The sequence below is a fragment of the Caretta caretta genome, chromosome 4 (genome assembly GCF_965140235.1).
Source record: "Caretta caretta isolate rCarCar2 chromosome 4, rCarCar1.hap1, whole genome shotgun sequence".
Classification (NCBI taxonomy): domain Eukaryota; kingdom Metazoa; phylum Chordata; order Testudines; family Cheloniidae; genus Caretta; species Caretta caretta.
This window is the reverse complement of record NC_134209.1, coordinates 150,857,685-150,882,825: the sequence shown is the minus strand read 5'-3', so window position 1 is coordinate 150,882,825 and position 25,141 is coordinate 150,857,685. Positions and strand designations below refer to the sequence as shown.

The window sequence follows — 25,141 nt, the reverse complement described above, 5'->3', positions numbered from 1 at the left end:
CTCCGTCCATCTTCCTTTTTCTTTTTCTTTTTCTTTCTTTTTGTTTGTTTAATAGCGTTGAGGGAGATCTGAAAGGGAATTCCTTCTGGAAGTCTGGCCTGGGAACTTTAATGTTAACAAAACACCAGCGACTGTACAAATTAAGCTCAGATTGGAATGGGATGAAGAAAGAACATCACTTTTTCCATTCCCCACTTAACCCCTGAATCCCTCCTCTGCTCCCTTCCCTGTGACCATCCTCCTCTTCCTTCCAACAAAGAAACAGGGAGTTTAAGCTCCTGGGCTTGTTGTGAACCAAAGAACCTCTCTGAAGGGGGAGGCCCGGCTCACGTCGTGTTTATTGTGAATGAAAGAATTGAGTGAAAAGCCAGTTGGAAAAGAAAATACCTGACACTGGCACATCTATAAAATCTTTAGTATTTATTTTTACTACCAAACACTAAATCAGAGCAGTCTGTCCACCCTGGAAACTTTGGAAAGGAGGTGCGGGAATTGAAAGGCTAGGGGTGTTTTTCTTAAAGGAGCTGGGACTCAAACCAGATTTTCATGGGATTAAGAGCATCTGTATCCTGTCTTTTTAATTGTACTAAAATGTGCCTACCATGAAGGATTTCATCCCAACTAGAAGTGAGGTGAGTGGTGTTTTATATCCTGAGAAATATGGAGCATTTTATGTGATAATAAACACTTGTCTGTATTCTCAGTGGAGCTGGTAGCACTGTCTATCATTAAGGTTGCCCAACACTTCCCATTACAAGGCCCTGTTTTCAGTTTCTTATAAATTTGCCAAATCATAGCAGTTTTGGCTGAAATTTTCCATGCCTCAGGCTGAATTTTTTTTTTTTTAAACTTTCTGCAAAAATATTTTTTTTTCCAGAAAGAGGCTGGGGAAAGAGACATGTTACAGGGTTTTTTTTTCATGATCATTTCATTGAGATGCTCCCATGTTTTGGGGCAAGGACTTGAGATTTGCCAGGGGATCGTCCTGGTGTCAGGGCTATGCTGTCGGCCATCTCTGTGATCATACACCCAAATATGGCTGAGCTATAAGTCTTTGTTCGCACATGCTCAGTGGAGACTTGTTAGAGTTTGGCAGCTGAATTCTCGGAAGATTCCATCTGACTGAGCATTTGCAACAGTAGAGTAGAAATAGAACTCAGGAGTCATGACACCCAGTCCCCAGTGCTCACCATTAGACAAGAGACACTCACTGCCTTTGTATTAAAACACAGAACCGGGTTCCCTAGCAGCTCTAGAAGCCAGAAGGCTGTGGTAGCCCTGCACTGAGCCACCAACATATTCCTTCTATTCCTTTTGCAGCTTTTTGACTCTGGTAGGGGGAAGGGTGGGGATCTTCGGTGTTATTTCACCCTTTATTTTGAAACAGGAGGGAAGAGGTGGGAAAGAGTGAACAATCAAATAGTGTCGGAGTCCACCCAAATCTTTTCTCCTCTCTGCCTCCACAATGAGTTTGTTGTTTAAAATAAAACTCAGACCGGCTTTGAGAGGGGTGATTTCATGTCTCCTGATTGGCTGGGAAGAGAGGGAGTCCCTTCCTTAGGAAAAACGCAGCCAAAGACAACATGAGCAACAAAATGTTACAATGCGGACTTATGATCTCACTTGCTTTAACAAAGCAGAGTTCATTAAAGGCACTTTACACAGTTACAAAAATAAACCCTGCCACACACACAAGGGTCCAAACAAAAGGGCTTTATAAAGACAATCCCCCCCCCCTGCTTTTTTTTAAACCCAGGCCCAAACACATGTTTTTTTGTTTATTGTAATGGATTCTGCTGCCTTCCTTGTCCTGGAAAAAAGTGCACAAGTGGAAAAGGTTCTGTCCATGCTGTAGTGTAGCCCGTGGCATCGCAAAAAGCCCAGCTCATTAAACACAGCTGCATCAGCTGGGAATTCAACAAAGGCGGGGCAGTACTAAGGAGCGTGCGGGAGAGAGAGTACAGTACACACAACGCTGCTTAATCTGTCCCCAGTTTTCTGGTGGGTGAAGCCGTGGGCTTAGAAAGCCATCGCTCCCTGCCTCTCTGGGTTGGATTCACTGGGGTGCTTACTCAGTCCTTTTGAGGTAGATAAATTGATTTGCAAGCAAGTTAGAGCATGAGCTTTTTGGGGCTGAGGCTGTCTTTTTTGTTGTATGCACGGTCAAGCACAATGGGACCCTGGCCCCTGGCTGGGATCTCTTGGTGCTACCAGATAATGAATGATAACGTTTGCTCTAAGGTCTTACAGGTGAGACCTTAATGGGCACTCGTCCTGTCCTGAGAATCCTTTGGCGAATTTTCAATCCATCAGGGTGCCCTTGGCCAAAATACTCTTCCCTGTTGTATTCCCATGGCACTGTTGATGATTGGGAGGCATTTCCCCAGAGTTGGCTGCATTTCAGGGGGAAAGTTTGGAATATGGACTTTGTGAAGCTGCTTGGGAGGGATGATGCTACAGTGGTGACAAATAACATGTTTCAGGTGTTAATTGCCTTGCTTGCTGTCTGGCCCACTAGGCACTCCTTAGCTCCTTCTCCCAGTCCAGCAAGCTAAGGGTGCAGGTTACAATGGGACTTGTCTTCACACCTGATCTCAACAATGCACTGCACTAGGCAAAAGGGGTGAGGCTGTATGCTAGAGGGTCTGTTGCCTGCATGCTCAGCCGAGGTATCTTCTGTTTCTTTTTGGGGCCTATTCCAAGAAGAAAGTCCGTGCTCTGAAAGTCTAGGAGCTTAGCCTGGGGAACTCAAACTTTTTTTGCTGGGCCTCCTTTTGAAAATATTTCAGGCTGTGACAACCCCCACACCACCACTCTTGGTACTGGACATAGCTTTTGCGGCATCAGTGCAGATCCTTCCAGAGCTAAGTAACTATGCCAGGCCACCCTCACTTCTGCACTGCTGCGGGCGGTGGCCCTGCCTTCAGACCTGGGCGGCTGGAGAGTGGCTGCTGCTGGCCAGCCACCCGGCAATGAAGGCAGAACTGCCTCCATCTTAGCCTATGCCAATTTACCCAGTCTCAGTGAGACACGTGTTCCCCTCCATATCCACGCGGGAGCTAGTGACTGTTCTGCTTACCCACGTGGCTGCTGCAGTCTGACTCACCACTTTGTTAGAGGGTTATAAGCCCCGATGTACTGGAGGAGAGACGTAGAACAACCTCTAGCTTCATAGCCAGCATTAATGTCTTGTCAATTTTAAGGCCAGAAGGGAACCTTAGGGTCATCTGAGCTTCCACATAACACAGGCGTCGTCTTTACTTCTGCCAGCCCAGGGCCTCAGCCCAAGCTGCACATTTGTGCCGGCAGACCAGCTGCTAATAACCTCCTCACCCCGCTGGGACCTGAACCTGCACTTCCTAGCATAGGCAGCCACTCTTAGAGCCATTAAGCCGCTGGAGCTAGATAATAGCATCCCCTAGCACTTTTTATCCATAGAGCTCAAAGCACCTTACTAAAGAAGAAAAGGGGGACTTGTGGCACCTTAGAGACTCACAGGTTTATTTGAGCATAAGCTTTCATGAGCTACATTTTCCACTGCATGCATCCGATGAAGTGAGCTGTAGCTCACGAAAGCTTATGCTCAAATAAATTGGTGAGTCTCTAAGGTGCCACAAGTCCTCCTTTTCTTTTTGCGGATACAGACTAACACGGCTGCTAGTCTGAAACCTCACTAAAGAAGGTGACCGTCATGACAGATGGGGAAACTGAGGCAAAGAGTGGTGACTCGCCCAGGTTCATGTGAGCAGCAGAGCTGGGAAGAGCCCAGGTCTCCTCACGCCCAGTCAGGTGCCCTACCCGCTGGGCTGGGCTATACTGCCTCAGGTTAGTTCCCAGTGCCTGTAAAGTACTTTCAGAGCCTTGGGTGAGAGCCACTAGTGCTACAGTATATACAGTAGATCCTTGGACAGCAGCATTTTGGCCATTGTGGAGCCAGGAGAGATGGGAGCAGCCTAGGGCTTTCTAGAAGACTGTAGTACTCAGTGGCTCATCACGGATTTTGCTGCACGTTGAACTTCGTATTGCCCTTTCCTCCCATTCCTGTTTCCAGTATGGACAGACATAGCCCTGTTTATAACTCCTGTGATTTCCCTAACTCCCCACCTCCCTTCGCTGCAGATCCGTACGCCACCGTCTCCTTCCTCCACCAAAGCCAGAAGACGGTGGTGGTGAAGAACACCTTGAATCCCACCTGGGACCAGACTCTCATCTTCTACGAGGTCGAGATCTTCGGGGATCCCCAGAACGTTGCCGATGTCCCCCCCAACATCGTTGTGGAGATTTACGACCACGACACCTATGTAAGTGTTATCATGCACCGTGCGGACCTATCTGCAGGGCTGGATTAAGGCGTAGGCAAACTAGGCATGTGCCTTGGGCCCAAATTTGAGGGGCCCCCCGATTTGGCCCGACCACCCCTGTCATAATGGAGCCAAACTTGAGTGGCGCTGTGACCACATGTTCCGGGTCACAATGCCACTCGCTCTAATTTGGCCTGGCTGTCTCTCTGTCATGATGGAGCCCGGAGCCGTATGGGGAAGTAGGGCCCAGATGTACGTGCTTGACTAGGCCTGAGTGATGGGTTATTCTGTCCCTCTGCACCTGCGTGTGCTGTCAGCCAGAGACTCGCTCTTTCTGTAATGTTTCATGGGCAATGACGTACTTTGCTAGGACGGCCTCCTACTCATCTCTCTGCAGCTCTTCGAGGGTGGGGGACTGGGTCCGTGGTTAGCGTGCTGGACTGGGGATCAGGAGATGTGGGCCCAGTTCCTGGTGACCTTGGGCATGTCGTGCTCTTTGCCCTATTGCCCCTTGTGCAAAGTGGGGATTGTGGTTTTTTAATTTCTCACCCTTATTTTTGTTTAGATCTGAAGCTCTTTGGGGGCAAGGACTGTCTCTCACTAGGTGTTTGCACAGCACCTTGCACAGTTGGGCCTTGAGTTCAGCTAGAGCCTCTTGGCATGGCCTAAATATTACTAATAATTGCTGCCTTGTGTTCCAACTGTTGTGACCCTTCTCTCCTTGTTTTGTGTTCTATACCCTGCTCACATCTTCTCGCTGTTAAAGCTGGAAGGCCCAGGTGCTCTTAACTTCCATTGTAATACCTTTCAGGATTTGGGCTGAAGCTCTCTAGGGGCAGGGACTGTTTTTTGTATTATATTTGTACAGCACCTAGCACAATTGGTGTTCCCTGCTTCTGATTAAGGCCTCCAGGTGCTACTGTAATACAGATCATAAAAACTGCCCAGTACTGCCGCTTCTTACTTCCTGAAACCCACTTCCTCTCCACTCCCCCACAAAATAATGTTGGGAGAAAACCCTTTCAAAGCCTAAATGTCATTCACGTTCCCATGGTCATGGACTTTCTAGCTTGGGAGTTCCTGCAGACAGTTTAACTGGCCAACTCCTGTGATTTTATTGCACATTGCTGATTGTGGGTGATATTTTACTCAAAGTGCCAGCTCCTGGAGTCAGGTGCTTCTGTGAGAATTTCACCTTTCATTTAAAAAATGTAAGTTTCTAGCCATGATGGTTACAGAGAGAAGCTTAAAAACATGACCCCTAAAGGCTCCAAAGCCAGAAGGCAAATTTAAAAGCCCCCAAATTTATGATTTTTTAAAAATCTCACGATTTTTTAACCCAATCTCATGAATGTTTTGCCCTGACTCCCAATGTTGGAATGAAAGGGGTTAGCCATAGCAAGTGAGACCGGTGGGGGGTAGCCACCTAAGCCAAGAAATAGGACTATGAGCGAGGCCTCCGCGACCTCCATGACAGCCAGTGTGTTGCTTTCAGGGTGCGGATGAGTTCATGGGCCGCTGCATTTGCAAACCCAGCTTGGAGCGCTCCCCGAGGCTGTCCTGGCACCCTATCACTAGGGGGAACCGAAGTGCAGGAGAGCTGCTCGCCGCCTTTGAACTGATTCAGAGAGAGAAGGTGAGACCTGGAAAGGACTTCCCCTGGAATTATGAGACCAGATCTCATTGGAATCTATGGGTGCTTAGCAGGGTCAAGCTTCGAGCATGCAGGGGCTGTGAACCAATTTGGGCCAGTCCACACGGGCCAGTTTGCTGGCTAAAATAGCTCTCCAGTTGCCTGCAACCAGCTTTAACAGATGCAGGATATTCCAAGGGCACGGGTCATCTCAGTGGTTCCTTTCCCGTCTTGGTTGCCACATTTAGGCGGGGCTGCTGCTGTCTAGCCCAGCAGCCACCTGAAGGGAGGCACTTCCTGCCATTTGAGGCCAGCGGTTCCTTCATTCGGCTTTTGCGAAACCAGAGCATTGGCTGCCCGGTGCACCTACCTCAGTCTCTCTGACTCTGGAAGAGTCCAGCTCAGACTGTGGAGGCGTTGCTCGCGGCTCTAGAGCTAGGGCTGAGCTGGGATTTGGCTCCTTTGTGCTGCATGGAGAACACAGTGGATGCTCCCCACAGTTGCAGGGCTCACCCTGGGAGCCTAGAATGAGCTTCTGGAGGGTTTGTATGTAGAGATGGGAAGAGCAGGCTGACAAGCGTCCAAGTCAAGTGTCTCTCCTTTAACAAGCTGATGGGAAAGCGACTGGTCTTTGGCCCCAGACCAGTTGGGAGAGACTCTTCTTTGGCCCCATACGTGCTTATCTTACCCCCCACCATGCGCAGGCCGCCCCCGCGCCGTCTTCACCTCCATGTGCTGTTCCACTCACCCGGGTTTGGCTGCTCCCCAGATTGTCCCAGTGCCAGGAGAGTGCGTGGGATGGAAGGCGAGGGAAGTGGCTGCTTCCCCAGGAAATGTTAAGGTCGCTCATTGAGTTCTCTCCTCCCTCCCCCTGCTGCTTCTCTCTCCCTCCTGCTCCAGGATCTAAGCGGGAGACGCGGGACATTCAGGCCCTGCTGTTCTAGAGCTCGGGGTCTGCACTTGTGATGTCCTCATTACCAGTGTTTGGCATTACCAGTAGCTTGGGGCTGTGGGTGGGTACAGGGCACCCCCCACAGAGGGTAGGCTCATGCGTGGCAGACAGTGGAAGAAGCAAGGAGGAGCTGTGCGGTAGGGAAAAACACCTTGGGGAATGAGACAGGCTGCCCAGTGCGTGGGCACCCCGAGCCAGCTGGCCAGCGAGAGCTATTGACCTTGGCAAGCGCCAAGGTAACATTTCTGGCCGGAAAGAACAGCGTGGGTGAGTGGCTGCCAGTAGAGAAAGAGGGAATTGGTTGGGGGATGGTTGTGTGGGGCTGATGGAGGACACCGAATTTGACACTCATTGGCCTTGCCGTGTGTTAACGTCTCCAGAGATAAGGCAGGTATCGTGATAGCGTAGCCCATGCTTACACAGCGGCCGGACCACGTAGGTGCATATGAGTCTCTAAAGGCTTGACCTTAACAGAGCCAGCTTCTGTAGCTCAGCCAGTAGAGACTCGTGCACTCTGATCCGGCCGTCCCGCGTTCAGTCCCCACAAACAATGACCCGCCCAGGGATGTGGCCTTACCGTAGGTCCCCAGAGGCCTGGGAACTCAGTTGGCGTTGCTGGGAGCAGGACCTGGCTGTGAGGGTGTGAATGTTCTCGCAGAGAACAGAGCAGGGGCTCTCTGGTGACAATGCAGGGATCATCCACTGACGGTTTGTGTTTTGCTCTCCACAGCCGGCTGTTCACCATCTCCCTGGCTTCGAGGTAATGCTTGCATCACAGTGACCACTCTGAGGGCCTGAAACACTCCCCCAATGGTCCAGATCCCCAAGCCCCAGCTCTAGCAAACTCCCATTAATGTCCTAGGAACTTTGCCTGAGTCAGGCTCCTGTGATCCGTCCTGCTCAGATTGATTTCACTGCTGACGTTCCCTTGACTGTGGAGCTCAGTCCCCAGGCTTGGAGCCCTGTGAGCCGTCCCCAGAGCGGTGGTGTATGTCTCTGAGAGATGCCAGAGAGATTCCTGCTCTCTGTCTGCCGGCTGCTGGCCTCTGCAGCCCGGGCCCCACGGGTTCTAGCGATGGCTGGGTTTAACCCTTTCATCGCAACATGCCATGTTAACGGCGCCACAGCACAGCCCCCAGATCAAAGGGTTGTGGCATCCCCATCAGCACAGCCGCCTTTCACCCCCTCCTTGGCCTGGCAGGCTCCATCTACCCTACCTACCACCTGCTGCTCCTGCCCCCACTGCCATCCTCACCCACCCACCATCCTCTCTGCCCTTTATACACACCTGCTACACCCGCCCCTTCTTCCCCCTTGGAACAAGTTGGCAAGAGGGGCTTGGGATGGAGGAGGCCGGGTGAAGCTACATGGAATGTTTTCATAGTCTGAGCATGGACAGCCAGGTTTCACCCTGAAAACAGATACAGGCGTAATGTGTCTCATGCTACGCAGGAGAGCTAGCCAGAAAATGAACAAATGCTTTTGGAAAAATTTGAAATTTCAAAGTTGGTTCCATTTCGGGAGGTTTGAAACAGAGCAAGTTGTCATTTTTCTGACTTCTTTGGTAAATTTTCAAAACTTTGAATCTTCATTTATCTCCTTCCCATCTTTTTCCTTCTTGCCACTAAGTGCAATTAAATACATGATGTCCAAGATTTTATTTTCCCCTAAATTGTTAGTTCCACCCCACCCCCTCAACTTCTCATTTTGCTACTCTAAAATTGTTAAAAACTTCTCCACTTTTTGTGAAGTTACAGAGCAGCAAAAGGAAAAAATGAAACTAACTCTGCCACTTGTAAAGCTTCAAAACTTCTCTAACTTTGAAAAGGTAGAGGAGTAGCAGAATTACAGTGTTTCCTTTTTCCGTTGGCTATTTTGTAGCTTTTCTAAACTTGAGGAAATTTTGAAAAAGAGTGGAAAAAGAAAAGTAGGGCTGTCAAGTGATTAAAAAAATTAATCATGATTAATTGCATGATTAATCATGCTGTTAAACGATAATAGAATACCATTAATTTAAATATTTCTGGATGTTTTCTACATTTTCAAATATATTGATTTCAATTACAACACAGAATACAAAGTGCACAGTGCTTACTTTGTATTTATTTTATTACAAATATTTTCACTGTAGAAAAGAAACAAAAGAATTAGTATTTTTCAATTCACCCAATATAAGTACTGTAGTGCAATGTCTTTATCATGAAAGTTGAATTTACAAATGTAGAATTATATACAAAAAAATAACTGCACTCAAAAATAGAACAATGTAAAACTTTAATTCACTCAGTCCTACTTCTTGTTCAGCCAGTCGCTCAGACGAACAAGTTTGTTTACAGTCGCAGGAAATAATGCTGCCCGCTGCTTGTTTACAACGTCACCTGAAAGTGAGAACAGGCATTCATATGGCACTGTTGTAGCCGGTGTCACAAGATATTTATATGCTAGATGTGGTAAGGATTCATATGTCCCTTCATGCTTTGACCACCGTTCCAGAGGACATGCTTCCATGCTGATGATGGGTTCTGCTCAATAACGATCCAAAGCAGTGCAGACTGACGCATGTTGGCTTTCATTATCTTCCGCCACCAGCTGAAGGTTGATTTTCTTTACTGGTGGTTCGGGTTCTGTAGTTTCCGCATCAGAGTGTTGCTCTTTTAAGACTTCTGAAAGCATGCTCCACACCTCCTCCCTCTCAGATTTTGGAAGGCACTTTAGATTCTTAAACCTTGGGTCGAGTGCTGTAGCTATTTTTAGAAATCTCACATTAGTACCTTCTTTGCATTTTGTCAGATCTGCAGTGAAAATGTTCTTAAAATGAACTGCATGTGCTGGGTCAGCATCCGAGACTGGTATAACAGATCAGGGGACATACAGTTTTCCCCCAAGATGTTCAGTCACAAATTTAATTAACACACTTTTTTTTTAATGAACGTCATCATCATGGAAGCATGTCCTCCGGAGTGGTGGCTGAAGCTTGAAGGGGCATACGAATGTTTAGAATTTCTGGCGTGTGAATACCTTGCAATGCTGGCTACAAAAGTGCCACACAAATGCCTGTTCTCACTTTCTGGTGACATTGTAAATAAGAAGCGGGCAACATTATCTCCTGTAAATGTAAACAAACTTGTTTGACTGAGCGATTGGCTGAACAAGAAGTAAGACTGAGTGGACTTGTGGGCTCTAAAGTTTTACATTGTTTTGTTTTTGAGTGCAGTTATGTAACAAAAAAAATTCTACATTTGTAAGTTACACTTTCACGATAGAGATTGCACTACAGTACTTGTATGAGGTGAATTGAAAAATACTATTTCTTTTGTTTATCATTTTTACAGTGCAAATATTTGTAATAAAAATAATATAAAGTGAGCACTGTACACTTTGTATTCTGTGTTGTAATTGAAATAAATATATTTTAAAATGTAGAAAAACATCCAAAATATTTTATAAATTTCAATTGGTATTCTATTGTTTAACAGTGTGGTTAAAACTGCGATTAATTTTTTAAAATCATGATTAATAATTTTAAGTTAATCGTGTGAATTAACTGCGATTGACAGCCCCACAAAAACCCCTCAGACCCTCGATATTCATTCTATGGTGCTCAGAGGTGAAAAGACATAAGGGGAAAAGTGGGAGAAAGGGACACATAGAAAAAAGTTACGTGTTTGAAATGCGGAGATTTTCATTTTTGATGAGAAAATGAACTAGTTCAGGGAAATTAAAACTTTTCACAAAGTTTTGAGTTGTGAAAAAGGCAAGTTTTCATTAGACAAATATTCAAATGAATTTTTTTTGTACCAGCTCTATTCTGAGCAGATAAAATATCAGCGAATGATGGCCGTGCTCTACATGTATGGGGTCACCTCTCTCTTCAGCTCTGAGAGCCGTCTATGGCCCTCCTGCCCTCTCTAGGAATCCCACAGCTGCACTGGCCTTGTGCAGTAGGACAACTTACTAACAGCTGGGGGCCTGTGGACTCCCTACCTAAAGGGAGAGAGGGACTGAGCTAGGGGCGAGATGGCCAGTAGGTAAGGACACAACAAATTGGACCCCAGGAGCAGAATGTTTTAGTCACCTGTGAAATTGGTAGCAGGGCACCACAGAGACCTTGTGGCCAGGCACCCTACCCCTCCCTGTTAGCCTCCTTTTGTGAACCCTGTAGGAACTCCACACAGTCTCTCTTCTGGCTCAGAGCACCCCCACCTCAGGCTGGTTTAATAACAGAAATGGTTCACGCAATCCTCAGCATGCCAATCAAAGTCCCTAACCGTAACACGAAGGGTTACACTCAGCGCTGGTGCTTCTGCTGCACACAGAGGCCTAGCTCTGCCCGGATCCTTTTCTGGCCGGAGCGCTAGCCTTGACTTCCTCTCCCGGGCAGCCAGAGCCCACGCTGTCCTGCTGCTCTTTATAAGGAAGCCCCTGATCCGACCCAGGTGTGTTTCCTTTGTAATCAGGGTTGGCTGGCCCAGGCCCTCCAGCCCTTAAAACCAAGCCACCCTGTTACACGTGCATTACGCTAGGCAGCTAGCTGTAAGAGCGACTGGCTCTCAGATGCATTGTTGCTTATATTGCCCTGAGCCATGACATCAGCATTACTTTCAAAAAGGGGCTTATTTCCAAACAGCTGCAGGATGTTTCCTGCGGTGCAGAGCGTGCATGTGTGAGTGTGTTAGATAATGATATTTTAATGTCCTTTTCTCTCTTCCTCCTCCAGAGCGAGCTGTCCGCCAGTCTGGATGAGGTGAGCTTACCGTGTCTGCAGAGTTGTTAGTCTCTTCCCCATATATTTAGTTATGATTTTATATGAAATTCTGCCCAACACAGGCAAGCGATCGTTTTGATGGGTGAGCCCAATGAATAGCATTAGCTTTTTACTTCTATTAGTCACCTGAGGAAAGATAGGTATGTGGATTTTGTGCCTGATCTGGGACAGTTTTCTAACAGCAAGGCAAGTAGGGTGAAATTCACTCTGGTGCGGAGGACTGGCGTGATGCTTCTGCACCCTTAATTCTTAAGTGGGTCCTAAGTAATGCCTGGGCTTTGTGCTGGGCACCTGCCCTGGGGTGAATTTCATCCTTAGTGAGGTGCTGATGGGTGCGAGGGGTTTGGGAAGTTGCAAGATGGTGGTAGCTGGAGAGCAGTTCAAGCTGTGAAGTTTAGATTGACAATCCCCAAGATGTGGAGTGTTTGGGTCAGTTGGGCTGCCTTCGACCCGCTGCAGCAATTAAGGCCAGACACACAGCTTGGTCCCAAATCGTAACTGTTCCAAAACATGGGTGTCTCTGGGTCTGGTGATTTGGTTCTGGCCCGTTATAGAGATCAGGCCTGGATCAGGACTTTCCCCAAAAGTCTGGGTGATCTTTAGATCTGGTTTGGGCCCATCTCTAGTTGCAAGAGGAGTTAGAGTTATGCATGCCTCAATTAACAGACCTGATCCTGTCACTTAGTCAATCAAGGTTCATGCCATTGGATCCCTAGGTCCTGGGTTCGCTTTTTGTAGTATGGGGTAACCTCCTGGTTACCCCACACTAGAGTGGGTCGCATTTTCACGTGGCTCTGTTCAGCCCCAGTGCAAGCATGTGCAACTCTGCCGGGCTGAACAGTTGCACCTGCTTGCACCAGGGATGAAACCGTGCCAGCCCCCATCACCACTCTTGGTTTCCTTTTTCAGCAGCCTCGGCAGACAGGCCAAAGAGCTGACTAGGCTGTGGAGATTCCCTTCTCCCCCTCTCAAAGGCAGGGTAGGGCACTGCTTGGAAACAGAACTTCCATCTTGGGAAAAGTTCTGGGTTTTCATCCCGAATCAGGACAAAATCCCCAAACAGCTGGAACAGAAATTCCACAAGGTTCTGTTTTGGAAATACTGGTGGGGAAACTGGTAGCCCAGGGAGCTGGCCACCCAGGGAGCCAGCCAGCCAGGGAAACTGGTAGCCCCATTCTTGCAGAATGTTTCACTTCTGTCTAATCAGCATTTTCCGATGTTAGAGTTTTGATCAGCTCTGTTTTCAATCCAGCTCTTTCCCCCAGCGCCAAATACCCCTGGGCTTGGTGCTTCCTCTCTGGAGGAGAGGGACTTACCCTCATGCTTTGCAGGCGCTGAACTGAACTCTGCCAGGGAAATGTAACCATCTCTTTGCTTTTTCTCCCCCACGGCCATTTCTGGGATTGGCGCTCCACAGCTGGGCACACCTGCCTTCTTCTACGAAGGGCTCCTGCAATGGGTACCATTCAGTCTCCAACCCTTGACCCTCCCGTTCCTCTCTGCACATGGCTGGGGACTAAGCAAAGTCCCAACAGAGCTTCCCAGTGTGGAAACCAGCTCCTTCCCCACTGGATAGACTGTCTGGCCTGCCCAGACCAGTCAGCCGAGCCGCCTTGTGAAACACCCAATGACAGCACTCATGTCTGCTGAATTCTCCACGGCCCTTCCTCTGGGGAGTTTTCTCACCCACATGGCCTGTGTAAATGGCCTCCCAATGGCTATGGGAGAGCCAGGCCCATGGTGATAATGGTGGAGCTGGAGCCAAACTGGTGTAACCTGGCATTGTGCCATTGGAGTTGTGGGTCAGATCACCAGCGACTGTAAATCAGAGTTGCTCGATCCAAGTCAATGGACCAGACTCCCACCTGGTGTAAATTGATATTGCTCCACTGGAGTCACTGGGGCCAGATCCCCAATGGGTGTAAATTGGTGTAGCTCCATTGGTGTCAGTGGGCCAGATTCCCTGGTGGTGTAAATTGATTACAGCTGCAGTGAAATAACTTGGGCCAATTGTACACCAATGGAGAGTTGACGGAAAGGGAAGTGAATTGCCTTGTCTCTGTCAGGCCTGATCTGCATCTGCTTCCCAAGACGTCTCCTTCTGCATAGGACTTTGCTGCATGTTCCAATGCAAAAGTCAAGTCCCTGCAATCTCCCGCATTAAAACTGCCCCAGCCTGTCAGCAAATCCTGCCTTGATGCTTTTCACACCTGCTTCTTCCGATGGATGGAAAAGAGGGGAAGCTCTGTTTGGTGACTGCCTGTGCCCTGCCCATGGCTCTGTAACCCCTTTCCCCAGATGCCCACCCTTGACCTGCTCACTGATCTTTTCTCTCCACCTGCTCCTGACAGAGGTTAAAGGTCAAAGTGCTTGTAGCTTCAGCAGCTGGCGCAGCCTTGCAAACAGTGTTGGATGGGAAACCTGTTCTCACCAGACGGAATTGTTGGATTTTTAGGGACTTGGCTACCACCACTCACCTACTGACATTTCAGGCACTGCTCTGCCAAACTCCAGCTCTATCACTTTGCCAGTGGGCTTAGCCAGTTATTCTGTAATTCATGGGTTTGTTTCCCTTCCCCTAATTTTGCTGTCAGATTTTGAGTTCAAAATCTGAAAACTCAAACTCACCCAAAGCCCCTGAGTTTGCCTGGTTCCAGGTAACTGGCTTGCTCTCGGGCTGCTCAGCTCTACTTTCAAATAAGCAGGCAATACTTTCCTCTTCGTTTTACTCTTCTAGGGTCTTTAGATTATTTTTCCTCCTGTTGTGAGGCAGGCCCTGGCACAATCTTCCACTTACGGCTGCTTCTCTCATCTCAGGTTCAGGGCGAGAGAGTGCCGCATTGGATGCGAGGCATCCGGACTCCTGGGTTCCATTCCCAGCTCTGTCGTTCAGCCTGGACAAGTCACTTTTGATCAGAACTTCAGAGGAGCAGTAGTTCCTGTTGAGTTCAATGGGAGCTGCACATGCTCACTGCCTCTGACGGTCCAGCCACTAACCATTCTACCCCTCAACTTTACCCGTACAACTGGAATCTCTTTCCAGAGCTTTCTCAAAGTGAGGGATGACTAAAACCTAATGGGGGAAGGGTCTGATTCAGCAAAGCACTTTTCGAGATGCTTAGCTTCAAGCATACGCTTTAGGACAGGTGAGCATGTCTTTAAATCCAATTGAAATCAATGCAACTTAAGCACCTGCTTAAAATTAAGCAGGTGCTTAGCTAAACAAGGATGGACTTAAGCAGGTGCTTAATGTTAATCATGTACTTAGGTGATTTCCTGAATTGGGGTGCATGTTACCGTGCTGCCCCTTAGTGACTGTTCCAACGAGGATAAAAGCCCTTCTACTAGTGACAGCTAACGAAGATTCTCTGGAAATGGTGGAGGTCAGAGTGCCAGGTACTGAAGTTCCTGGGTTCTATCCTCACTGACGACTATGGGTACATTACACCTTCTACACCTGTAGAACGCTCATGGTGAAATCTTGGGACCCTAAAGTCACGCACCTAAATAAGTGCCTTGATTTCCAGAGGAGGTGAGCACCCACTGGCTCCCATTCAAAAGTTGAGGGTGCTCAGGGCTTCTCAGGAGCAGACCTTGATCTTTGCCCATGAAATGATTGCATGTCTCCAGGTTGTAAGCCTGGCTGACCGTGTATATGCCCAAGACACTCAGGGATGGGGTGGTTGGGGACATATTTACTGTCTGCCCTGTGTTGAAAGCCAGATGCTCCCACCATCCTGCCTGCCCCAGAATGGAATGAGCAAAGTCTTCAGCTAACAAGCTGCTTTGATTTGGCAGCCACCAGCAGTTGCCAATGAAAATCACAGCTCAGTGTACAATCTATCCAATATGCCACCAAGAAAAATTTCTGTGCAGTACTTTTAAATATATAAATCTGACCCAATCCTATACTTGAAATATATATATATCCGCTTAATTTAATGCAATAACACTGAAGCCTGGAAAGAATCACGGCCTTCTAAATTAGTTCCAACTGCCCTCAGTTGAGGGGCACATTTTTAGAGATTTTGCTTGCATTCCCATTTTTGGTGACTCTGAACTCAGAGATCAAGGTCAGGAGGAACCAGCGCTCCAGTGTCCGGCTCTCGTTCCAATGCAAGGAATTACACTCTACCTGTCTCAGGGGTTCTCAAACTTCATTGTACCACAACCCCCTTCTGACATCAAAAATTACTACAGAACTCCGGGAGCGGGGACAGAAGCCTGAGCCTGCCCAAGCCCCACTGCCCTGGATGGGGGGCCAAAGCCTGAGCCCCACTGAGGCAGGGGGCCTGCAACCTGAGTCTTGCCTCCCAGGGATGAAGCCCTTGGGCTTTGGCTTCGGCCCTGGGTAGTGGGGCTCAGGCTTCAGCCCTGGGCCCCAGCAAGACTAAGCCAGCTCTGGCAACCCCATTCAAAGGGGGTTGTGACCCACTTTGAGGTCCTGACCCACAGTTTGAGAACCGCTGACCTATCTCAATCCACCCCCCCACTGCAGTTCCAGTGGATCCCTTAGTCTTCCTTTCTTCTCCTAGACTATGGGGCAGCATGGCTGGCATAGAATGGATGTCGTTGTTTCCTGCAGAAGTGGCTGCATTTCAGTGGTGGGCAAGCGATCCCTTTAAAGACCTAGGGAACAAAAACCAACATGTAACAGTAGGTTATTGTTTGCTCCCGACACTGGGGCAGGGGGAGAGAAGTGGTTTGCATGTGACATTTCTCCCCATCAGCCCTTCTCTCTGACTAGGAGCTAGCAGACTCTGAAATCTGTTCCCTGTGCGGTGATGGGCGCTAGGGGAAAGTGCGGTGATAGGAGGCGCCTGATCTGTGGTCTGTAACAACCTGAGCTGATGTTCTCCTTCAATATCCCCCTGCAGTCTGCAGACTCGGACCTGCCCTACCCTCCGCCCCAGCGGGAGCCCAACATTTACATGGTTCCTCAAGGGATCAAACCAGTGCTCCAGCGCACTGCCATTGAGGTGAGCGGTTCGGTGGGGCGGAGCGAATAGGGGAATATCCTGGCTAACAGCTGCCCGCGACTAGATCGAATCTGACCTGCACAACTGTGCATCATAGACCCTTACAACAGGGGGCTGCTGCTGAAGAGTGGCTCTCCCAGGAGAGGGTGCCTAGTCTTAAAGCCTTCCTCCCCCTCTGAGCACTGCCTCAACTGGCCCACGGGCTTCCCTTTTATCATGTAGTCCTGTCACATGACTGCCACCTGACCTTATTTCCCAGCAGGACCTCCTGCTTCAGCTTAGCCATGTGATCTTTTTGGGAGAAAGAGAAGTCCCAGAATGCTTAGCCTCAAAGAGGCTTAAACCCTTAGAACAGGGCAAACTGGCCCTTGGCCACAACTACCCTGAAAGGGGACAGTTCGCTCTGTGTTCAGGGCAGCTCTTCAGAATTAGACTCTCCTCTTCCCCAGCTGGAGAGAGAGGAGAATCAGGTCCTTGGAGGTGGTGGGGGGTTCCTGATGTAGCTATATCAGTGCAAAAATCGCAGTGTAGACAAGGTCTAGGCTCAGCCTGGCTTCTTATCTGTCATCTGCTGTCACCGCCTCCCCTCATCCCGGTGTCCTTCCTCATCTCCTCTTGTCTCTTCATCCTGCAGATCTTGGCCTGGGGGCTGAGGAACCTGAAGAGCTATCAGCTGGCCAGCATCACCTCCCCCAGCCTCCAGGTGGAGTGCGGAGGCCAGACGGTCCAGTCCTGCGTCATCAAGAACGTCAAGAAGAACCCCAACTTCGACATCTGCGTGCTCTTCATGGAAGTGGTGAGGGCTCCCTCGCTGCGCACCTGCCACCTGGCTCACAGAGCTATGGCTGCACCTGGGTTAACCAGCGTGTCTGCCTTCCAGGCTGCCCACCTTTTAGCTCCGAATATCGGAGCCATTCCCAGTGGGAATGAAGCCACCCTCTTCCCGGGGGAGACTGCAGCAAGCTCAGCCAAGATGGGGGCGGATCTGTATTCCCGTCCTTGATTGCTTAGGCTCACGCATGCTCCTAGAATAGGGAGACTGGGGAGTTGCTGTCGTTTATCAGCAAGAGGATCTAATGACCTACCACCCCAGTCTGTGATTCTGAATTGCAGCTCTGCAGTAAACTCATATTCCACCCCAAAGTTAGTCAGCCTGTAAGCAGCTGGAATAGCTTTGCTGAATGTCAGGCAAGGAACCGTGGATACTAACCATGCTCCATAGCCCTTTGCTGCAGGGTTAAAATGCAGTGACGTGAGGCTGTGAGTTCTGATAAGAATCAGACCCTCAGAGTTATTCTGGTGCCTCATTCCAACTGAAATCCAGGGGATCCTTAGAGGATCAGGGCCCAAGCCTCTAGTGAGGAGCTCTGACATGACTCTCAGGGGCGGCTTCCGCTCCCATTAAAATCAGTTGGGGTTTAGCCCATTGAGTTGAAAGGGAGCAGGACTTGGTCCTGACATGGCAGGTTGAGGGCTCTCCATGTCTTTCGGGAGGTGCTCAGACCCCTGCTGAATCGGTTTTCTTCTGAGAGACTGAGAGTCTTGCTAGCCTGTTTTCCCAGTGTGACCCGCCTGCCTCTGTCTGCAGAGAGAGCCGATGAGTGACACTTTGCCCTGATGTACACTCCCCTTTGGCGGCATTGCACAGGGTACAGTTAAAGGCAACATTTGCCCCAGCGGCTCAGAGGGGTGTGAACAGCCTCTGCCCAGCTCCACACTGTTAACTCAGGTGTCTAATGAGGACAGTCTGAACCACCACATGGTTGGTTATCTGCTGCGCACGTTAGCAGCAACACCCAGCCCTTCTGGGACTGTGGGTGGGGCTTGGGTTTGTGGGTGGAGCTTGAGGAGAGCATAAAGGAGCCCAGCTTTAGCTCCAGTCTGCCCGCGGGTTTATTCCATGTGCTTCTGCCAGACGCAGGGAAGCTGTCCTTTGCCCCTCTCCCCAGCCACACGGTGCTCAGTGTGTGCTTCCCTCGCTGCAGCGCCTACCCAAGGAAGCTCTGTACTGCCCTCCTGTCATCATCAAAGTCATCGACAACAGGCAGTTTGGCCGAAAGCCCGTGGTGGGTCAGTGCACCATCCAGTCCCTTGAGGAGTTCTACTGCAACCCGTACAGAGAGGAGACCGACACCCCCGAGGAACAGCCAGGTACTGGAGGGGAGAGGCTTGCTCCTTTGTCCTCCTCCCTTCCCTGTTTCAACCACTGAGGGAAGCAGGAGACACTCCGGTCGAGCGGACAGAGCACAAGACGCTGAGCCTGGAACTCTGTGCCTCCGTTCTCCCGTGACAGCATGCCGAGCTTTGGTCAGTGCAGGGCTGACTCACCCTGGTAGTCAGAGCAGGTGGGTCTCATCAGGAACAGCGTAGAAGGAGACTCAGTCTGTCTGAGGCCAGATAGAGCTAGAGGGAAGGGCAGTGAGAAATCCTGATCAGTCCGCTGAGGAGATGCCTCTTTGTGCCTCAGTTCCTCATCTGCAACAGTGGGATGATCGCACTTTCCTTCCTTGCAGGGGATTGTGAGGATAAATACATTAAACACGGAAAGGTGCTCAGGTGATGGAGGCCAGAGAAGTACCCTCGATAGATCCATTGTGCGTGGTGGGCAAGCCACAGATTTACATTTTCCACCAGTATGTTGGGAGCAATAATACTTATGAACAGGGCAATTGCCAGATTGGATCAGACTCCAAGGTACATCTCTGACAGTGGTCAGTCCTAGCTATTTCAGAGGAAGATGTGAGAAACCCCTTACTGGACAGTTATAGAATAGCCTGCCCCTAGAGGAAATTTATTCCTGACCCCTATTAGTTAGAGGTTGATATACTCTGGAGCATCAGGGTTTCTCTCTCTATTATTTGCGTTAATGTAACTGTGGATGCGCTCATTATTCCTGTAAAAATGCTGAATCCTGTTTTTGAATCCTGCTGGGCTCTTGGCCTCAATGATACCTAGTGGCAGTGAGTTCCACAGGTGGTTAAGTCTCATTGTTTGGTGAATAATTTTGAGATTGTCATCAAAGGGAGCCAATTAGTGCCATTTGTGCTGGTGGTTTTGTGAGATACTTTTAGCGGTACTCCCATTGATACTTGCCCAGTAGCAAAGCACAACATAGTGTAGGTCCTACATAAACAGTGGCAATGTGTGTATAAATGTATATCAATTGCTCAGTGACAGGGTGGTGGATTAAAACATTAAAGAATCAGATGGACAGAATCTCAGTAGATAATAAAGTTAGCATGTCGGTCCTCAAGCTACTGGCCTCTGTGTTCTGTGAAGCATCAATTTCCTAGTTAGATCCACCCTTCTTCTCTTTGCAGATGAGGTGAGCCTCACCCCCAGAGACGAGGTCCTCATTGATATTGACGACAAGGAGCCCCTGATCCCTGTTCAGGTAGGGAAGGAGTGATAGCGGTAGAAAGAAACTAGGTTTCTCCATCTCTTTGGCAGCAGAATGCAGCTGGGGTTGCATGGGTTTGGGGCAGGGGGTGGGGCTTTGCGATGTATTGTGAACTGTACTGACCCTGCAATACGCACATTGCACCTGGTCAGCGGCCTGTCCTTTCACCGCTTCCAGTGTCTCTGAGTAGGGACAGGTGTTTGGTCCCCCAAAGCAGGACAAAGGATCCCAGTTTCCTCCTCCTTCCCTCCATTTGAACACAAGACGGGGTGGGGTGCGAGGGGTCTATCAAGCCTCCCCTGCCTTTTCCTGGAGGCATCAGTGCCCTGGCATCCCCCTGCTTAAGGAAAACCCACTCAGGCCTGGCTACCAATGAAACTTAGTCCTCTGCGGGCCTACAAGGGCCAGGAGGAGACACTGATCAATAGGGAGGCAGCAGGCCAGTTAAGAAGGCTTGCCAGCTTCTTCTGAGGGGCAGTGCTGAGTGGGGCTAGGGCAGAAGAGGAGTTTCCCTGCACTAGCCCTGAACACCAGGGCCAGGTCAGGACCCAGGCTTAAGCACTGCAGCTGAGCACTCACATCTGGTGTGTGTCTGTTAGCTTAAAGGGGCAGGCAGCCAATTCTTGAGTTTGGGTTTCCTTCACCATTTAAAATCGATGCTGAGCTGATGGTCTGGGCCCTTCTGCTTTGGCCTGGCTGCCGCAGCAGCAGGTAGCTTCTTTGCTGAGCCCGTCCCTATACTGAATTATCCCTTTGGCCCTCACACAGGTCCCCTTGGTTAGCAGTTGGTTGTTGCTCTACAATAAAGATCTACAGCAACCTATTATCAGGTGTATTCAAATAGCCCCTAGAGGGTCCCTCCTAAGACCCTGGCGCTGCTGGGCTGGGTGCTGTACATACACCTAGCAAGTGATGCACCCTGCCCCAAAGTGATGCACATTGCCTGAGTAGATGAGACAGGTGCTTGTCACTTTACAGATGGGGGATCCGAGAAACTGAGTGGCCCAAGGTCACACAGGGAGGCCAGGGTAGAGCTGGGAGCTGGACCCAGGTCTCCTGAGTCCTATGCCAGTGTACAAGGCCGCTCTCTTTTCCTGGCTAGTCCTTCTGGGCGCCTTTAGGGCACAGCCTAGAATTTTGTGGTGGTCCATCGCTCAGGCTCCTTCTTTCTGCCTGCACCCACACTGTGGCCCCCAGACTCTGACTGCTCCCGCTGGTGGAAAACAGCAGAGTGGTCATTGCACCGAAAAGAAACAGGCGGTGGATTTCCGTCCTGTGGAAACAAAGGACCACTCCAGCCTTTTTCAGTTTTTATTGGCTTTGTTCTACCAGTGGAGCTGGAAGCAGAGGTGCAGTGTTTATAGCAGCAGCAGCTGCTGACTGCCAGATCTGCGGGGACCAACCCTCTGTCTCTGGCTGTTATCTGAAAGGGCAGAGTTTTCAGAAAACCCAGTTGTGGGTGGGTAGTGACAGGCTGTGGCATTTTCTGGGATTTCGGTGATCCGGGGGATTTGACTCGCTCGAGGGGAGGTGCCGAAGGAAGAACATGTTGCTGCTTCCCCTTCCCGAGCTGCCAGTCTGGTGCTGCTCGCTGGCATTCCAGCCCTGCCCATGCGGTCGAGAAGACTGTGGTCTCCAGAGGGCACCATTTCTGAGCTCAGCTCCCGAACATGAGGCTTCCCAGCTCCGTAACCATTTGGCCTTCTTAGCTGCTGTCGAACATGTGCAAATGGTTAAGCCTGTGTGTTTGAGGCACAGGGCTGCATGTGAACTCGATTGCTAAGAAACCCCAAGATGAGGGGTTCCAGGAAGGTCAGTGGAGCATTTTAATCGGCTCCTGCTTTTCCCCCTCTGGTGTGCTAAGCACCCGCTTTGCCAATCCCGCAGATTCCTCACTGCCTACTTTAAGGAGCCCCTGACGCTGCACAGAATCCTGGGAATGGAAAGCCCTTGTTCCCTGGAAACAATGCTGCTTTTTACAGTATCTCTCTTCTGTTTCTCATCATACCTTGTGTTCCGTTGCTGTGGAAAGCAGGGTCTCCCATTTCTTCTGTTCCTGCTGCTTGTTCCTCACCTCGGCTGGGTATCGGTCACCTCCTTCTGTAATGCCCCGGGGGACTCTGCAGTCCAGTAGGTCTCCTCCCCATAACTTATATGATCCTCCCTGGAAATGGGTCCACACCAGCACCCCAGGATCAAACAGTCTCCCGGAACTTTGGGGAAGTTCTGGTTCAGATCCTGGTTTGAAGATGAACTTGACACTTCGGTTCCATCTGTAATCCTAATTCACCACCCTCTCTATGTGTGCAGTACACTGCTTCCCCTGCCTCTAATGTGGCATCTTAGTGCAACCTACCCACCAGTGTGTCATGTGTGCTCAATCCACAGCATCTTTGCACACCAGGGCCCTTGACTAGGTGGCTTGAAAGTTTGGGTCAAAGTGCAGCAGTAAAAGTTGTCTGCATAGCACTAGAATCCTTGCTTATGCATCCCTGTTAATCCACACCCCTGGCAAGGGAGCCCGTTGCAAAGGACTGAAATTTGCAAAGCTAGGGAATAAGGGTAACATTTTGAAATGCAGCTGCCTGAAGATTAGGCTCCTAAATCCATGGTTAGAAACCTAAATAAAAGTGGTTTGGCGTCTCAAAAGTACTGAGCACTCCCAACCACTGGGAGCAGCAGGGGCTCAGAACCTGTGCAAATCAAGCTAAATATGGAGCTAGCAGATGAATTTGACACCCAGATTTGAAAATGTTGATCTAAGTGAACACTCGTAATCAAACGGGGGGCGGGGGGGGGGGGGGATGGGGACACCCAAAGGATCATGCGATAAAAATGTACTCGGTCTCTGTTTGCCATTTGTGGATTCATTTGAATTATTTATGATAATGTTTCATAATGTACCAGGAAAGGCACTGGAACATGTCTTGGAAAAGACTGAAAGTTTAGTAATAGGATACTGTGATGCTCTGTTCAGGAAACCCAGAGCCTTAAGCCACTGTGTCAGAAGGGGTGAGCTTTGCTGGAGGTTAGACTGTGTGTCCGCCCCCTGCCACACCAGTCTGTGCTTCACCAGCAAACTCCTCGAGACTCTGCCCATCTTCACCTAGCCTGGCAAGTAACAATCAGGGACCCCCAGTTCCTGAGTTCCCCAGAGACATGTCTCTGTTGAGTCCAGTCCCTCTCACTGGACACCCCTGGAAATAATTCCGTTTTGCTGTCTCCAAAGAGACGGTACCCACACCTACCTATTAGTTGAGCTGCAGACTCACTCTTTACATCAATATAACAGTACTGCATGGGTTACAGTAAATCTAAGAAAAACACTGTATTAATAAAAAACAGTGTTTTAAGTGATGCTAAGCAAGAGAAAAAGAAATGGGTATGGTTAAAAACAAACAAAAATAGCATGTTTTGTAGTGTCCAAAACTTGATCCTAGCAAGCTATGGCTTTGTCTAAACAGCTTGCTCACTTCCGTCAAGCTAATAGCATCTCCAGCCTTTCCTGGTAAGAAGATCCAACATTCCCAGAATCAGAGGGTACCGTCCCGTAGGGTCTAGATAACTAGAATGTCTTTTGGCTCCCTTGGTATTTCCCAGAGTCCATTGTCTTGACCTCGAGAGCCAGGAAGATGTCCCGGGGTGCAGACTCTGTCCCCCGATGTGCTCACTACGCTGTTTCCTCCACCTCCTGTTAGCTTGATTGCTTTGTTTACCTTATATGTAAATGTATTGCCGTTGTCCAGGGCTTACAAAGCTTGACCCAGACAGGTAAATGCACATTCCTTTGTGTAAGACAGGCTTCTTTATCAGCTCTGCCCCCCAAACATATTGTAGGAACATATTTCCAGCACATAACATAACTCTTAACACACCATTCATCCGTACATCACATAAATATATTCATGACCAGCGTGTCACCAGTTTTTATATGATACCTTACTTGATACACTTTGTATACAATATTATTGTACTATAAATTAGCTGATTCAATACTTATTCTTTGGGGTTCAGACCCCCTGCTTTCCCTCTGCGGAGTCCGGACCCTGATTGTCACAGAGACCTCGCTGAGAATCAGAATGATAAAACCACTCTTTTTCTGTAGAGTTCAAAGCGCTTTATGCCAAAGGAGAGGCAGTGTGGCGTAGTGAATAAGGGACTGGCTTGGTACTCAGGAGGCCCCGGTTCTTTTCCAGTTCTGGTAGTGACCCTGGGCAAGTCCTTTCTATACCTTATCTGTAAAATGCAGGATCTCCTTTGAAGAGCACTTGGAGATCTACTCATGAAAAGCACTATAGAAGATTTAGACATAGTCATATATTATTAGACAGAGTCAAAAATGTTCATGAAACTGTCATCCTGTTTTTTGTCTAGCTCTAACAGATGTTATTCTCCCCACTTCACAGAGGGGGGAAACTGAGGCAGGCAGCGGTGAAGTAATTTGCCCAGTGCCACACAGTAAGCTAGTGGCAGACTGCTGATTCCGAGGTCTGTGCGTAATGTGCTGGACCTTGCTACCTCTGCCCAGGGATTGCTGTTAAATCTTCTCTGAGGGGCCGGGGAGGTGGCTGAGTTATGAGGTGTGTGTTAGCAAAGGGTGGATTGGTACTAAAGATGCCCGTTGAGTAGAATCCCACAGAATAGTTGTTGGCGGCGCGGCACCTGGAGACTGGGCTGGGATGAGCATTTTCTTATGAGCATGTCCATAATGTCCAGCATGGATTCACCAAGGGAAGGTCATGCCTGACTAATCTAATCGCCTTTTATGACGCGATTACTGGTTCTGTGGATGAAGGGAAAGCAGTGGATGTATTGTTTCTTGACTTTAGCAAAGCTTTTGACACGGTCTCCCACAGTATTCTTGTCAGCAAGTTAAGGAAGTATGGGCTGGATGAATGCACTATAAGGTGGGTAGAAAGCTGGCTAGATTGTTGGGCTCAACGGGTAGTGATCAATGGCTCCATGTCTAGTTGGCAGCCAGTATCAAGTGGAGTGCCCCAAGGGTCGGTCCTGGGGCCGGTTTTGTTCAATATCTTCATAAATGATCTGGAGGATGGTGTGGATTGCACTCTCAGCAAATTTGCGGATGATACTAAACTGGGAGGAGTGGT

The 25,141-nt window shown here is 49.2% G+C and overlaps 1 protein-coding gene across 7 annotated transcripts in view; it reads left to right on the top strand.

The window, feature by feature from the left end:
• The window catches only part of DYSF (dysferlin), a 304,292-nt gene that overhangs the window by 190,080 nt on the left and 89,071 nt on the right, over positions 1-25,141 (top strand). For 5 of the 7 annotated variants that reach the window (XM_075128161.1, XM_075128163.1, XM_075128160.1 and 2 more), the window contains 9 exons: positions 4,120-4,301; positions 5,797-5,937; positions 7,617-7,646; positions 11,604-11,630; positions 13,069-13,110; positions 16,529-16,630; positions 17,265-17,426; positions 18,616-18,781; positions 19,951-20,024. In XM_075128161.1, the coding sequence (XP_074984262.1) occupies positions 4,120-4,301; positions 5,797-5,937; positions 7,617-7,646; positions 11,604-11,630; positions 13,069-13,110; positions 16,529-16,630; positions 17,265-17,426; positions 18,616-18,781; positions 19,951-20,024 (926 nt within the window). The remainder of the gene's footprint in view (positions 1-4,119; positions 4,302-5,796; positions 5,938-7,616; positions 7,647-11,603; positions 11,631-13,068; positions 13,111-16,528; positions 16,631-17,264; positions 17,427-18,615; positions 18,782-19,950; positions 20,025-25,141) is intronic. The other 2 variants (XM_075128162.1, XM_075128165.1) reach the window with 1 other exon arrangement.